Source organism: Rhipicephalus microplus, chromosome 5 (genome assembly GCF_043290135.1).
Source record: "Rhipicephalus microplus isolate Deutch F79 chromosome 5, USDA_Rmic, whole genome shotgun sequence".
NCBI lineage: Eukaryota > Metazoa > Arthropoda > Arachnida > Ixodida > Ixodidae > Rhipicephalus > Rhipicephalus microplus.
In genome coordinates this window covers 30,155,271-30,170,059 of record NC_134704.1, presented here as the reverse complement: position 1 = coordinate 30,170,059, position 14,789 = coordinate 30,155,271, and the positions used below count along the sequence as shown (strand labels likewise).

Below are 14,789 nucleotides of genomic sequence, written 5' to 3'. Positions count from 1 at the left end.
CTTCAGTTGTCAAAATGCGGATTTTTTTTCCCCCGCATAGTAAATGCCTCTACATTCATCCGCTGCAGTCCCGCTAACCGACACACGGTGCCTCATTGCCCGTTCCTTGTTTATGAATAAAATGTGGTAACTTGCAGTTCACGCCTTGTTCTTCATTATGCTATTATGCTGTGAGCGAATCTCTATGTCAGGGACTTGGAAAATTACAGGCCGATCATATCACTGTCCGTTCTCTACAAACTATTTACAAAAATAATAGCAACCAAGGAAGACCAAGCAGGATTTCGTACCTGCTACTCGACAACAGACCATATTCATACTATCAATCAGGTAATAGAGAAAGCACAGGATACAAAGAACCCCTATACATAGCTTTTATAGATTAAGAGAAAGCATTTAACTTATTCGAGACATCAGCAGTAATGTAGGCACTGCAGAGTCAGGACATCGCGAACCCTACATAAACTTACTAGAGTAGATCTACAGCCACCATATTTCTCCATACAGAAAGCGACAGAATCCCAAATAATAAGGGTGTAAGGCCTGGAGACACGATCTCTCCTATGCTATTCACTGCATGTCCACAGGAGGTTTTCAGGGCCCTAGATTGGGAACAGTTAGGGATAAGAGCTATTGGAGAGTATCTTAGTAACCTGCGATTTGCTGATGACATAGCCTTGATGAGTAACTCAGGGGACGAATTACAGCTCATGATTACTGGACACGGAAAGCAGAAGAGTAGGTCTAAAAATATATGTGCACAAAAATAAAGTAAGGTACAACAGTCTCGGCAGAAAACAGCACTTTGCAATAGGTGGAGACACGCTGGAAGTAGTAAAAGAATGTCTACTTGGGACAGGTAGTAACCTAGAAGCCATACTGCGAGAGTGAAATAACTAAAAGAATAAAGTATGGGGTCGATCACATTCAGTAAGCATTCTAAAATCATGACTGGTAGATTGCCACTATCCCTCAAGTGGAAGGTATAAAACAGCTGCATCTTGCTGGTACTTGCTTATGGAGCAGAAACCTGGAAGCTCACAAAAAGGGTTCAGCTTCAATTGAGGACTACTCAGTGAGCGATAGAAAGGAAAATGATAGGTGTAACCTTAAGAACAAGAAAAGTGGGTCAAAGAATAAGCCGGGGTTAAAGGTATTCTAGCTCACGTCAAGAAGAACAAATGGACAGGGGTCGGGCAAATAGCGCGTAGGCAGGATAATCGCTGGTCATTAAGGATAACTGACTGGATTCTCAGGGAAGGCAAGTGGGTGAGGGGGAGACAGAAAGTAAGGTGGGCCTATGACCTTAAAATATTCGCAGATAAGATACGGTTGATTGGCAGATCATGAGAGAGGCCTTTGCCTTGCAGTGAGCATTGTCAGGCTGTTGATAATGATGATCATGAAATTGGGTTGTGAGAATACATGAATCTTGGAGTGTGTTATGCTTCCTGGAGCAATAAAAATTGTGTGCAACAAAAACATACTAGCCACATATTTGGTGACACCAACTCTTCAGGAATGTTTTCCCATGGCAATGGTTGATTCCTGGAAAGTAGCTTGAGCACTGTTTGGACTAATGCCTTTAAGTAATTTTTTAGCAGATTGTTGTGATGTGTAGAATAATTCATCATTAAATGCACCCATAGTGCATGGCGCTCCTGGTTAAAAAAACATGTTCACCAAAAAGTAATAAAGGCCAAAGTGGGTAGGTCTGACTATTTAGAGCTTGAAAATAAACTTTCACTTTGTTTCACGCATTTTTATAGGACCATGCTGTGTTCCGAGTTTGCATGATTTGTTTAAATTGTACATTGTGCATGGATGTATGTTAGTATATTGCAATTTGCATTTCATGTTTGGAATGTTGTTTCACTTATGCATGCTGGGCTATTTCTGCTTTTGGGCTGTAGACCTGCATATTTTTTTGTTGTTGTTTGATGTCCTGGAACTGCTACTTCTGTGGCACTCATAAATCGCAGGATTTATATTTTCTCCAATTAGCTTGATGTAAGTGTACATCGTCTTGTGAGCAGTATCAAGCATGCCGTATTATAAAACATTTAAGGTCTTCACTGAAATTAGCTTTATATTACCACGCACACATTCGTACAATTAAATTGCCCCTATAATTTTTCGTGGAATGCTTTTTGTGCTTTGGCTTTTGAATTGCTGCACATTTTGAGTTTAGTTATGGAGGTCTTGTTTTTTTCTAAAATTTCCTTTTATTTTGCTTTCTGCACTGCACAGAACTATTGACTGAATCTCGTGAGAAGATAAATGCTGCACAGCTTGAGCTCGCTGCTATGAAAGGTGTGTACAATCGTGAGGCTGCCTTGTCTCTGTGTTGGGAATGTTTCCAATTAAGACCAAGTGTGACATGATCAAGTAATGCTCACTTCACAGACATGTTGGCTGGATAGCATGTTTTTAACATTTGTCAGCATGTACTACTAGAAAAGTTGCACATTTAGGGTGTGTTTCTGTGTTTTCAATTTGTGGCTAAACAAAGAGAAACTGGTATAGTTGCCACGCAATGTCCATTTCTGTTCTTTCAAGGCCAGCAACATTGGATGCATGATGATGGTATAAAAGCCAAGAGTAGTGCTGGCTACATTGTTGTTGAAAAATATTTCAGCTAAGAATTCTTTCCGAAAGTTCGAGCATGTGTATTAAAAGGACTCAAAGGGCAACTATTAAGTCGACGTTGATTGTTGAAATAGCAGTCCGGAAACCTCGTAGTGTTATATTCGTGCCAAGGAAGTGCTTACTTTGAAATAAAATCACGTTTTAGTGGTCCGCATTGGGTTAGCGCACTTCAAATTACCCGCCTCAAGCAGAACGTTTCATGTCACTGTTGCCGTGCACAACGTTGCCCGGCTTTACTGCGGGGCTGCCGACACTAGTAGCAGCAGAGTGAAAGCAGCGGGAGCCACAGCAGCAACAACAACCATTGATCGATTCGCTTCCATTGGCTTGGAGACAGCAGACGTGCTTGGTTCAACTGGGCCCTACTAGATGGCTCAACCTGTTCAGTTTAACCAGGCGAAAATTTAACTTTTGAACCACTCGCGCCATTCCCTATAGTAACGTCCAGCAGTTCTTTTTTCCATGAATCAAACAAACAAGCAAGCAGGATTTTATTGGGTCTCTTCATGCACGGAAAGTTTTTTATTCAGTGCAGCTGGCTCGATTACTAGTGAATAATTGTTGGCTGTAACTCTTACGTCATCGGGATCATTTTGTAAAGGTCCTGCGGCAGTGCGTGTGTTCTCATGCATTTACCTTAATTTCTCGATACGTAGCGCATTGCTGTTGATAATATTGTCGTTCATACGTCATAGATCGAGTTTTCACTCTCACGTAAATTGTTATTTGACCTTAGTGTCCCTTTAAAGTGTAAAGATTAGGTTGTTGTTTCTGTTCCAATGTGGTTATTCGTTTTTTCAACACTATGTGGCACATGTCATGGAAACTCTCTTCTGCTTGTACTGAAAGCAGTATTTCTAGCCATAAGGCTGGCTTTTTTGCTGGCAAGTACACTAATGTACCCATAGCCGTTGCAAAATTATCGAACTCGTTGTCGAAACACTGCTAGTTGCAGCGATGCAAATAAGCCATCCCTTTCTTTCTGCTTTTTCAGCCACATGTTTTGACATGTAGGAAGGAAAAAGCTGACGTGACTAGAAGAAAAAAAAAGTTGTGGATCATTGTCAAAGTAGTGCAAAAGTAGATGGAAAGTTGAAATCTTTGAAATCGATAATCCCAGCATGAAAAATAGAGAGGGATAAAGCAGAGCTAAAGGACGATGCCCTTCATGATCAGTCCACTCTGCTAATTAGCTGTGATTTTTCATTTTGCAACCACTGAGAAACGTTCTGGTGACCTGTGTGCACCTTTTAGACAGGTTAACCGCTCGTCTTTCGTTTGCATTCAATAAAATAGTGCAGCTTTCCTCAGGCTGTTCATACTATTGGGTCCTTGCATTGGAAAATGCTTCTGGACAATGATACTGGCATTGAGTGGAGTGTGGGTTTGTCATCATTTCTGGAGCAGAAGCACAACTGGCAGCGAAGATGAGGCAGGCTAGCATGGAAGAGCAGCCACCTGCCGAGCCATCCGAAGAGACGTCGGCTCTGATGGCTCAGCTGACTGCAGCACGCAAGCAGGTCCAGGAGCAGGTGTGCCAGATTGCCAGGCTGCAAGGTAGGTTTGCACATGTTTGGCTTTGTGCTGAGGCAGTGTCGCATCCAGTGAAGTCTTTAGTTAATGCAATCTGCTGTAATTGTCAGCATAAGTTTGTTGCTTTGATTTCTAGCCACTAAGACGGCATTTATAAGTGGTCAGATTGTGAAAATTTTTGCCTATTTGGCTTGAAAGAACATCACACTGTCAGGATCAATCCTGAGCATATATTCTGTAAGATCCACTTCAGTGTAGAGTTGTTAAATGGCATTCTGAGCTGATTCATTAGTTTTTTTTATTTTTTTGTCGCACATGAAGTATATTATTGTTATGAATTACTTCTTCAATTTAGTGTTATTAACTTGGCTTATTAGCTGCTTTTATTCATGGCCCTTTATTTTGGCCTGCTGAAACTCGTCAGGCTGTGATAGATTTCCGGACTTATGTAGATCATGCAAATGTTAGGCAGATATGGAAGGACCTCTGCACAAAATGCTGCATTAGAAATATGAGTTCATGCATTATGAACCGTTTTCTAGATTAACTGTTTTCAATGCCATATATGAACAATTTAAAAGTTATGTCATTCCTATGGCTTTGCCCAGATTTGAGGAGCTTTTTCTCAAAATGGGCCAAATCCAAATCGAAACTAGTCAAATAAGGCTGTATTGGCACATTCATATGTTTAACTTTTTTTTCTAAAGCAGTAATAATAAATTAGTAATTATTGTCAACAATTTATTAGTTATGTTTATACAGGAAAGTTTATAGAGTTATATCCTTATTTGAGCTAGTTTTGGTTTCGATTTGGCCCATTTCGAAAGAAAGCTCCTCATTTGTGTGTTAGAATTATACCATATCTTGCAATTAAATCGGCCTGAACCGTTTTGTTGTAGGCCTTCCGGAGGCCTTGAGCGATGCTAATAATTAGAGGTGTATGCACCTGAATACCATTTCTTTGTTGGTTGCATTTTGCAGGGGAGCTGTCGCAGTCTGAACAGTCGCTGTGCGAGGTGCGAGAGCAGTTCAATGTCCAGCGACAACAGCTAGCTGAACACGAGCGGCACAGGCGCTTGGGTCAAGAAGAGCTTAGCAGCTTAGAAAGTGAGTCGGCCTTGTAGATTGCTATCGTGGCAGTTGTTAATCGTCCTTGGTACTTGTTTTGCAGTTACACATTCTGTCTGCTTCTTGTTTTTCTTTTGTTTAAAATCTCCGTGCAGAGAGCAGCCTTGACATTAACTATCGTGGCAGTATCTGAACCAGTACCAAAGGAGGTCAAAAAAAGTTTGTAGAGGGTCAAAGTATGACCTAAAGCTACCCTTACTGGATGTGTGATGACTGTATCAAAGTATTGTAGCAATGGATGTTCTTTAGCTTCATGGTAGGCGCTATTTGTAATGCAAAGCCAATGAAAGCCACGGAGTTGTTATATATTTATGAAGTAGCAAAACAGTCAATCTTTTTGCTACAAAAATAGTGTGTAAAAGTGAAACATGTCTACACAGAGTAGATGCCTCGAATATTTTTATGAAAGACTCAAACCTCTAACGAAATATCAGCTATGATGAAGTAAATTAAAAATATTCTTGCAATAGATACTATTGTGTTAGGAACATACCTTTGCAAAAACTTATTCTTACGTGCTTTTATAATGAGTTCCGAGTGTATTACACTCAAAAACTGCCAAAGAGACAACGAAGTCTTCGACATTTCACAGTGGTGGGTGCACACTAAATTTGCTATTGTTGTCATCGGGAAAGATCAGCCCTGCATTATTTCTGCACACTGTCATTGGGAACACAAGTCTTCAAAGCATGCTATAATGTGGTTCAGGTTGGTGTGGTGTGTGTATTACACTCATTTGCAATCCCTGACACCGCACATTGGGGTTTAGTTGTTTGTTAATCATACGAAAATTCGGAATATAAAACTTCAAGTTTCGTACTTACTGGATATTCTCTACTTGTCATTGGATATTCTCTACTTGTCAATCGTTTGGAACTATGATAATATTGTCAGTACCATTGTGGCCACCATTACAATCGCATAATCTTATCATTGTACGCATTCATCAATTGATGGTGGTACGAGTCATAGTACATACATGATTATGGTACAGTAATACCGTAAAGTAAATGATATAGTATCACTATCACTTCTAAATCCTGCATTATAAAGACTGGCTGTCGGATCGGTTGATGGTGAGCGAGAGTCATTTCTGCCTGCCCAAAGTAACACACCTGGTGGTGTCAAGATTATTTTATTTTGTTAATTCACACGAAGCTGTTCTGTAGGTGCCCAGCTATGCTAAGGCACGGGTTACTGAATGCTGTTTTTTAATGGTGAATAGTGGTCTATTTTAATTTCGCCTTGTCTCAATTTGGCTGTCTGTCAAAATAAAATCAAATCGAGCGAAGTTAGTAGTGACGCTTTTCTTCTTTCCTGCAACGTTTCCTTGACCAGTGTCAACACGAAGCCCGTGCCTTGCTTTCCTGAGTTCTGCTGTTCCTTTTGTTTATGTTGCACATGTTTTACACACAGATCTTCTCGAAGAGGAAAGGAAAGCCCGGAGTCGGACAGAAGCCGCGTCAGAGGCTGTGAAGAGTATGTTTGGTTTGCGCACTACTTATTTGCAACGTTCAATTGCTTTTGTTCTCTGCTTTTTGCACATTTTAGTTTGCTTCTTCTTGCAATTTCTTATACTTTTTTTTTCTCTCCCGCTGTGTTGTTTTCACTTGATTATAAGACTTTTCTTGTCAATCCTGTCAGACTTACACTCAATTACATCAGAATGTCACTCGTGTGAAGAGAAATACTGGGTATCTTTTTTGTGGTGTGTGGTAGAGAAGAGTGGCAGTGAAGGTGCAGTAGTTTGTTGGTTGTGTATTGTTTTGATAGGTTGTACCCTTTCACAACCGTTCACGAGTATAGTCTTCAGATATTTGAATAAATTGACCTATGGTGACAATGCTTTTCTTTAGCAATAAATAATTAGTCCCACCCAAGACCAACGATGACTGTACTCCCTGTACTTCTGTTTCGCAATGCTGGATAGCCACACTTGTTCATGTTGAGAGAATTGTCTCTGCTTTCATTTTATTGACTGTTTTGATGGCACTGTAATGCAGTGAAGCCACCTTGAAGTTATTTTCTTTTACGCGATTAGTGAAACAAAGGAATGCCATTGATTTGAAATAAGGATGCTGCTTAATTCAGAGGAGAAATAAAAAAGGCTCTGAAAATTGAGGGAACAGAAAGTTTAGGCGATTTTGGCTTTTTTTTTTCTTTCAGTTGTGAAGGGGTTAAAAACTGATATAGCATGCACAGAAAAATGGCATAATTACACAGCTGCTTCCCCATGCATCTTGTTTAACTAGTATGAGGTAACATACTTAACAATTAGAAATTGGGCTCTTGTTCATTGATAAGGGTTGCCCAATTATCGGTAACTGCCCTCAGCTTTGTAAGATCTGGATGAGGTTGGTGACCCTAGTTGGGGTAAGTTATATGCGAGGAAAAGCTTGTTTACAAAATTGAAAATATCCTGTGTTGGGCGTAATCCTGGAAGGCTCAGAAACCCTGTGTAGCGTACTTGAGGAACAATATGCAAGATACCTATGCAAACATGGACCCTGTATAGTTGCGCATTGCATTTCTTTGTATGCCGTCTCTGCCTGTTTGTAGAGTATAGGTGAAAACAAATTGAACTTTTAGTATTAATGGTGTAAATCTTTGTATTAGCTTGAAGCAATGTTCATGCACTTGCAAATCATAGTGTTTAGTATTCTGCACTCTTTTTACTGCAGAGCAACTTCATGAGGCTCAGAACAGCGCCAAGCAGCACCAGAATGAAGCGGAGCATCTGAGGAGTGAGTGTTATCTTTGAAAATGTGCTTTTCTTTTTAATTTTCCTTCTGCACAAACTTCTATAGTGTGCAGTCCCTGAAAAGTTGACATTTTGTTGGGGCTCACAACATTTATCGACCACGGACAATTTAAATAAAAGCCTTGCCGAAACGACGACCTACAAAAGTAATTCCGAGTGATCACTCTGTTCTATTTCTGTGTTTGCAGAGAAAGTGCGGACTCTGACCGAAGAACTGCGTAATCGAGCCAACACGGAGCGTTCCTTGACTCCTAACCACACCCAAGAGCCCCTTCAAGAGGAATGCGAGGCCTTGCGTGCTCGTCTTCGAGCAGCTGAAGAAGAGGCTGCCATGTGAGCAGCTTTTTTGCTCTTTTATTCCTCCAGGTTGCCGAACAGTCTTGTAGTAGCGTGACGTGGTGACTGACAAGCTATGGCTTTCAGCTACTGAGCTCAAGGTTGCTGCTTTGATTCTCTGATGCTTGAGCCACATTGCAGTGGGAAGTTGTTTAAAAAAATGTTTTTGTCCTGCACTTTGGTAAATGTTAAAGAATCTCGGATTGTGGCCTTCTGTGTCATCAGCCATGTGTGGTATGAATACACAGTCAGATCTTCTTATAACGAACTTCAGGTTAGGGTAAATGTTAAAGGGGCCCTGCAACACTTTTTTAGCATGGTCAGAAAACGCTGCCGATTGGTAGTAGAGGCTCCCGACAACACGCGAGCAAAATATTATAGCACAGCACGCGGCCTGGAATTCACAATAAATTACCAAAGTCGGCTAAAAATTGCTTTCTCTTTTCTCGACAAATGGTGGAATATGCCCAAAAATGGCACGTGAATTACCCATCTATCAGCCATTGGCTGATTTGAACATGGCGCGCTCGCTCGTTACAGAGATCGCCGCGGGAGGCCGCGACTTGTCCATGCGTGTGTGCCCGATCACACCGAAATAGTGGCGCATTCAAAGAAGAAAAAAAAAAGAAAAAAGGTGCTCAAGGCCACAAGACGCGTGTGACGTTTTTCTGTGGCCCTGCCATCTCTCCCTGCTTAGCTTCCAGCACTTTCGTCGGGACGAGAGAAGAGAGAATGCAATTGCAGCATGCGACAAGCCTTTGTAACTCTACTAGCACTGGACAGATTCTTAAAATTTTTGCGGCGTTGAATTCTTGTGGTAATACGCTTTTCCAGTGAATTCATTCCTGGTTACTGCCCCGCCGCGGTGGGCTAGTGGCCAAGGTACTCGGCTGCTGACCCGCAGGTCGTGGAATGAAATCCCGGCTGCGGCGGCTGCATTTCCGGTGGAGGCGGAAATGTTGTAGGCCCATATGCTCAGATTTGGGTCCACGTTAAAGAACCCCAGGTGGTCGAAATTTCCGGAGCCCTCCACTACGACGTCTCTCATAATCATATCGTGGTTTTGGGACGTTAAACCGCACAAATCAATAGATCATTCCTGGTTACTTGAAGAAGCGTTCAAGGGCCCTTCTAAAAATTCTCGTATTGTGGGCTTGTGTGCAATCATACTATATATGGTATAGATACACAGTCAAATCTCATTAGAGCGAACTTCAGATTAACCTTTTCTTTATCATTATTATTATTTATTTTTATTTTTTCAGATTAATGACCTTTCCAAAGATCTGCCTTCAAATTTTCATTGGTCTAATGTAAAAATATTTCGCTACTACAAATTTCAGAATACCGAATGTTTGAGAATAACATAAAATTTTATTCTCGTAATGTCTTCAGAATGCTTCAGAATAATGAAGAGTGATTTTTAAAAGTTACTCGCGGCTGTTTGAAATAATGCCCTGATCCTTAGCTGCCACTATTATCATCATCAGAACACCCGCATATTTCTCTGTCTGCGCACCCTATTCGAATGTGTGACAGCCCTATCGCTGTCATCATCACCTGGGGCTTGTTTTTCGCATCGGGCTCCGACCCGTTGCCATTGTTTTTGTCGCGCAGCTTTACCTGTGCACTTGTTGCACGGCTGTTATTTCTAGCCTATTTGGTTGTTGGTTGAACATTCAAGATGAGCTTCGGAAGCAGCACGAAAGAAATGCTACGACAGTGAAAAATACGACGCGAGCGACATGTGGGGTGAAGCCGCTGATGATTAACCGTGCATGCTTCACTAACGCTCGAACACTACGCACAGTGTGATGACCAAGCATGCACGTCAGCTTAGCTGACGACGGCTAAGACCTGTACGATTCGTCACAAGGAAACTGCTACGGGAGCGAAGACGACGTTGAAACGGCACGTGTGAACCAACGTGAAGAATCGTTATTTAACAATGCCAGTGCTTCACAGTTCATAAGAAGGCTGTGCGCACTTAGGAGTTATTAGTCTTTGAACAGTCCAGCTGCCCACATCAGAACACATCGCGCTCTTCCTCGAATTAATGTGCACTGGTTCCAGAATGTTCGAGTTTTTTTTTTTTTTGCGCTTATTAAAGCGTTACGCGGTCTCGAATGTATACACAGCTCAGATAGGCAACTTGTGTGGTTGCGTTTACGATTTTTGCACATATGTTTAATACTTACCGTATGACTTTTCGAAATTGGGCATTATTATGCGATACGTTGCATCAAGATTTCCCTGTATGATCTTTTATCGAAGTCACTTGTCATTTCATGTTGCCGTTCATTGCTGCATTTCATTGTTTCGTGTGTGACCGTCATCGTTGCCAGTATGCGCTGATTCTAAAAACGGTGTTGTGGGTCCAATTCATGGCATGGTGGAAAGAAACAGTCGGGGAGCGAGCTTTGCACAATGCAATAGAAAGAGACCAGTTGTTTGTCAGGCATGCAGACACAGTTTCGCTTGCCCCTCCCAGTCTCCCGATGGGACAAGGGCTCATGAATTTTCTAAACCTATTCGGAAATAAGCTATGTGTGTTGAACACTCGAGCGTGAAATCCTAACTTGGCAAGTGATCAACATATCATAACTTCTCTAGAAGTCAACATCAGGTACCCGCGTATGTCAAAATTTTCAAAGGACTGCATGTTTCTGATAAAGTTGTTACACCTTGTGTCCTTCAGGCAGCGGGACGAAAATGCCAAGCTCCTCAACGAGTGCGAACGCTTGCTGACAAGCTGCAGCATGCTTGGAACGCAGTCATCCCTACCCTCTGTGCCGGGTGATCGAGGGGATCGAGGTGATAGGGGTGATCGGGTTGACCGGGGCGACTGGCCAGAGGAGCTCGAGAAGCTGCAACAAGAGGCCCAGAGTATGAGGCATCAGGTAAGGCTGAGCGGTATGCGGATTCCAGAAGAGGTGCTGACATGAAAATATTTGTTGTTTTTTTTGCCTCAACTGAAAAACAAAACACTTCGAGATCCCTGAGAATGTACCGGTAAGTGTGGATGGACGCTAAAAAATAACTACATTATCTTTACAAAAGCTAGTTTCAGTTCCTACAGAACCCTGACATCGCAACATGGATGAGCTTCTTGCTTGATGCTCATGGAAGATATTGTGACGTTTCCACAGTCGCTCCGCTCTGTCATTCTATAAATGATACACAAGCAGTCATTTTCACTGTGGCCTAGATTTACTTGTTCATTGTCAACTAGGCATCTCTTACTCAGTTTCTTGTGTCTACCTTTCATTAGCTCCAGGAGTCAGCAGAGGAGTTGGCCCTGCTCAAGGAAAAGTACTCGGTCTGCGCTCTAGAGAAAGCACAGCTTCAGCAGGAGCTCAAGGCTGTCGGTGATGAGCGCCAGTTGCTACTGTACCAGTCCAAGGCGGTAGGTGTTCATTCAAACCCTTTCCATTTGCGGGAGAGTCTCGTGCAAGCTAGCTTGCACTACTGCCATTTAAAAGTGAGATCAAGTGTACAGTTACAGACGATTGAAGTACGAATGTGTTGGGGCTAACCAAAACACAACCTCATGTGGTTTGTCCCTGCCTACATGGGTCGTCTCTGTATGGTTTGGCGTTGCAAACTTAATGTGGGGCTCCAGAAATCTTTTGCGACCGCATTATTGTCTATGTCTGATAGTGCCATTAAGTTATTGCTTGTGGAAGCTGCGTTTCTCGTTTGTTTTTCATCCGCCCATGACAATACCTTTAGAATCAATTATCTCGTGCCACCTGTAAGATACTAAGACACTGAAGCCAAATTGCCACCATAACTGAAATGGTAGGTCACTGCAAGCGTCATGCCTTTTGAGTTTTGGCTTCTTTTGAGTGTCTTTGCAGAAGCCCATTTCACTTGGAGCTGCCATACAGCTGACGCAGCTTGCTTCTAAACATTTCAAGTACAGTCCGAACTCTGTCTTGCTGTATGTTCTGTGTAGAACTTTGTGGGCCTGCTCAGATGCTACAATAAGGTACCATTGAAACCACTGAATTGCTGTCATGTTGTCGAAAGCAACGGACGTTAAGATACTGTGTCAAAGTTACTGATAATTATTGCCAGTCATGGCAAAAATGAAAGAATGTCTTCTTACATTGCTTGGAATCCATCAATATTCTTTACGGTGAGGCTGTCCGAGTCTACACTGTGCCGTCATCAGCAGTAGTAGTAGTAGTGCAGTTGAAGTGATCAGTGGTAGTAGTTAATGAAGAAATAAATGGAATCTTGTACCTACAGCTTCATTGTTTGACTTTCACAATGACCGTTTTTGCAATATTAATTTGAAAAATGCACGTAATGTTTTATTCAGAGCTGTTATTCAGAGCTTCTGTTCTTTGCAGACGTCGGCCTGCTCAATAATACCACTGTGCATCCTTGTTCTGGCTGTTCTCTTGGGCTTTTACCCGACGCTGTCCTACTTCACCGCCACGGCCGAGACTCCATGAGGGCGTCGGCCGCCAGGGCTTTCTCGAGTAATGTTCATGTGTGCTTCCGCCTGCCTACGTCATTTCCATATGATGTGGGCCAGTGAGAGGCAGCCTGAGTCGGCGTCACTTTTCGTTCTTCTGGTTGTGACCTTGCACAGCGAAGACACAGCTTCAAGGACGTGCTTCCCCACGGGTCCACAGGCAGCTTCGAAGTGCTCCGGTGGTATTTGCGTGCGTGCAAAAATGAGCAGTTTTTGAAGCATGTGCTGACGTTGGTTGCTTTCCAAATAGCTCGTCCATGGTACCTTATTGGCTCGCTTACTCTCCATTGTAAGTACAAACCCTTCACTTAGGTTGCACTACCATGTTGTCCCAGCTTTGTTGCGTGCCCATTTTTAAGCACTTTCTCGAAAAGGCCGAATGCGTTTTTTATTTGTGTGTGTCATGTTGGTGTGACTAGGCACCACAGCGGAGATGCTGATCGGTATGTGTTGTCACAAGGCAGGGCAGTAGGCTCGAAAACTTTGATTCCACTACACCGGCGGGTCACGTGGATCATCATATTACTTTTGGAATGGACTCCTTGAACGTTACAGGCCTGTAATTTTACGTCCTTGCCCATTTTTTTTGTGTGTGTGTGTGTGATGTGCAAGCTGATATGCTGTTCATCTTTCCACCAGTGCTGCTACTGTTGGGACATGCATTATTCTTGTGTTTGAAGCATTCACTTAGGATTCTCTTTTTTTTTCTTTTCTTTATTGCGGCTAAGTTTAAGCTGCTACAAAATCTAAAGAGAACAAAATGTCGGAGTGCACTCAAGTTTTCTCTAATGCACAATGAATAAATCTCTCCTGAATGTGATTATTCCAGGACTTCGAAATCGCACCGAGCCCTTGAAGACGTAACGAACCCAACTTGTTAAGGTGCTGATGCGTCTTGCTATAACATTGCTGCTCGCTATGGGCAGAGATTTAGATTTATTGCTGTTCACAAAACAGTAGGCGCTTATACGCTCACCTCACAGGATATGGTCTATATGTAAGCAGGTGTTTACGGCAGAATATTTTAAAAATATTTTTGGGGAGATGTGGTATTCGGTAGATTGGGAGAATGAAAAGAAAAAAAAGTCTCTGCTGTCCTTTCTCTCATGTTGTCATATCTTTTTTTAAGTACGTACTTCCTACTGCCGTTCTGCAGCTTCGCAACAAGGCTTGAGTGTACACACTCGAGTGAGCTAGGCATTTACTTTGCATTGTGCTTTCATTCATATGGCTGCATCACACTCTGTGTGCGACACTTGCGCTCTCAGTGAGGTATCTTCCTGTGCCCTAGAAGTATGAACTTGTTGAAAGTACTTCACTCGCAGTATATGCAGCGACCCTGAGGTGTCGCTGTAAATATTCGCTAGCACCAAGGAATGTTCATTTATTAGTTGCAATAGAACAATGATTGTTACCAGCAGTCTTGGGTGTCTATTTTTTTCAACACTTTCTTCGTTTCAAGCTTCTACTTTGGCTGACATGCCAGGTTCTTAAACAGACCCTCATGCATTTGGGCCCTAGCGAGTTCCTTAACGAATACAATTTGTGTGTAGAGAGCTGCCCAAAGGTTAGATTGTTCTTACAATCTCGAGTGGTCCGTTGCTTAATTTAGCACTGCTGTCTCACGGAGAGGTCACACCCGCATGTAGATACCTATTTGACTCCTTTGTGTGCCTGTAAATAGTAATATAGATCTGTAGAGGTGGAAAAGGACTGTCAAGTGCCATCATATTTCTTAGTGCTATCAGTTTTTGTACAGAAGAAAACACAATGCACTCGCGCGGACTTGTAACATAGAAAATAGAAGCTTTAGCACTAGCCAAGCCTTTTTTTTTTATTTCAACTGCAGCATTGCTTTGTACCTGGACATTGAGGTGCAACCATTCTCTTGGGTAT

General features: G+C 42.2%; 1 protein-coding gene across 7 annotated transcripts in view; it reads left to right on the top strand.

The window, feature by feature from the left end:
- LOC119174787 (uncharacterized) overlaps positions 1 to 13,273 on the top strand; it is a 52,958-nt gene extending 39,685 nt beyond the window's left edge. For 5 of the 7 annotated variants that reach the window (XM_075895109.1, XM_075895107.1, XM_075895108.1 and 2 more), the window contains 9 exons: positions 2,251 to 2,313; positions 4,057 to 4,206; positions 5,164 to 5,289; positions 6,727 to 6,789; positions 7,992 to 8,054; positions 8,260 to 8,404; positions 11,106 to 11,307; positions 11,679 to 11,813; positions 12,766 to 13,273. In XM_075895109.1, coding sequence (XP_075751224.1) covers positions 2,251 to 2,313; positions 4,057 to 4,206; positions 5,164 to 5,289; positions 6,727 to 6,789; positions 7,992 to 8,054; positions 8,260 to 8,404; positions 11,106 to 11,307; positions 11,679 to 11,813; positions 12,766 to 12,870 — 1,052 coding nt within the window. In that variant the 3' untranslated portion in view covers positions 12,871 to 13,273. The remainder of the gene's footprint in view (positions 1 to 2,250; positions 2,314 to 4,056; positions 4,207 to 5,163; positions 5,290 to 6,726; positions 6,790 to 7,991; positions 8,055 to 8,259; positions 8,405 to 11,105; positions 11,308 to 11,678; positions 11,814 to 12,765) is intronic. The other 2 variants (XM_037425851.2, XM_075895110.1) reach the window with 2 other exon arrangements.
- The last annotated feature ends 1,516 nt before the right edge of the window (positions 13,274 to 14,789 follow it).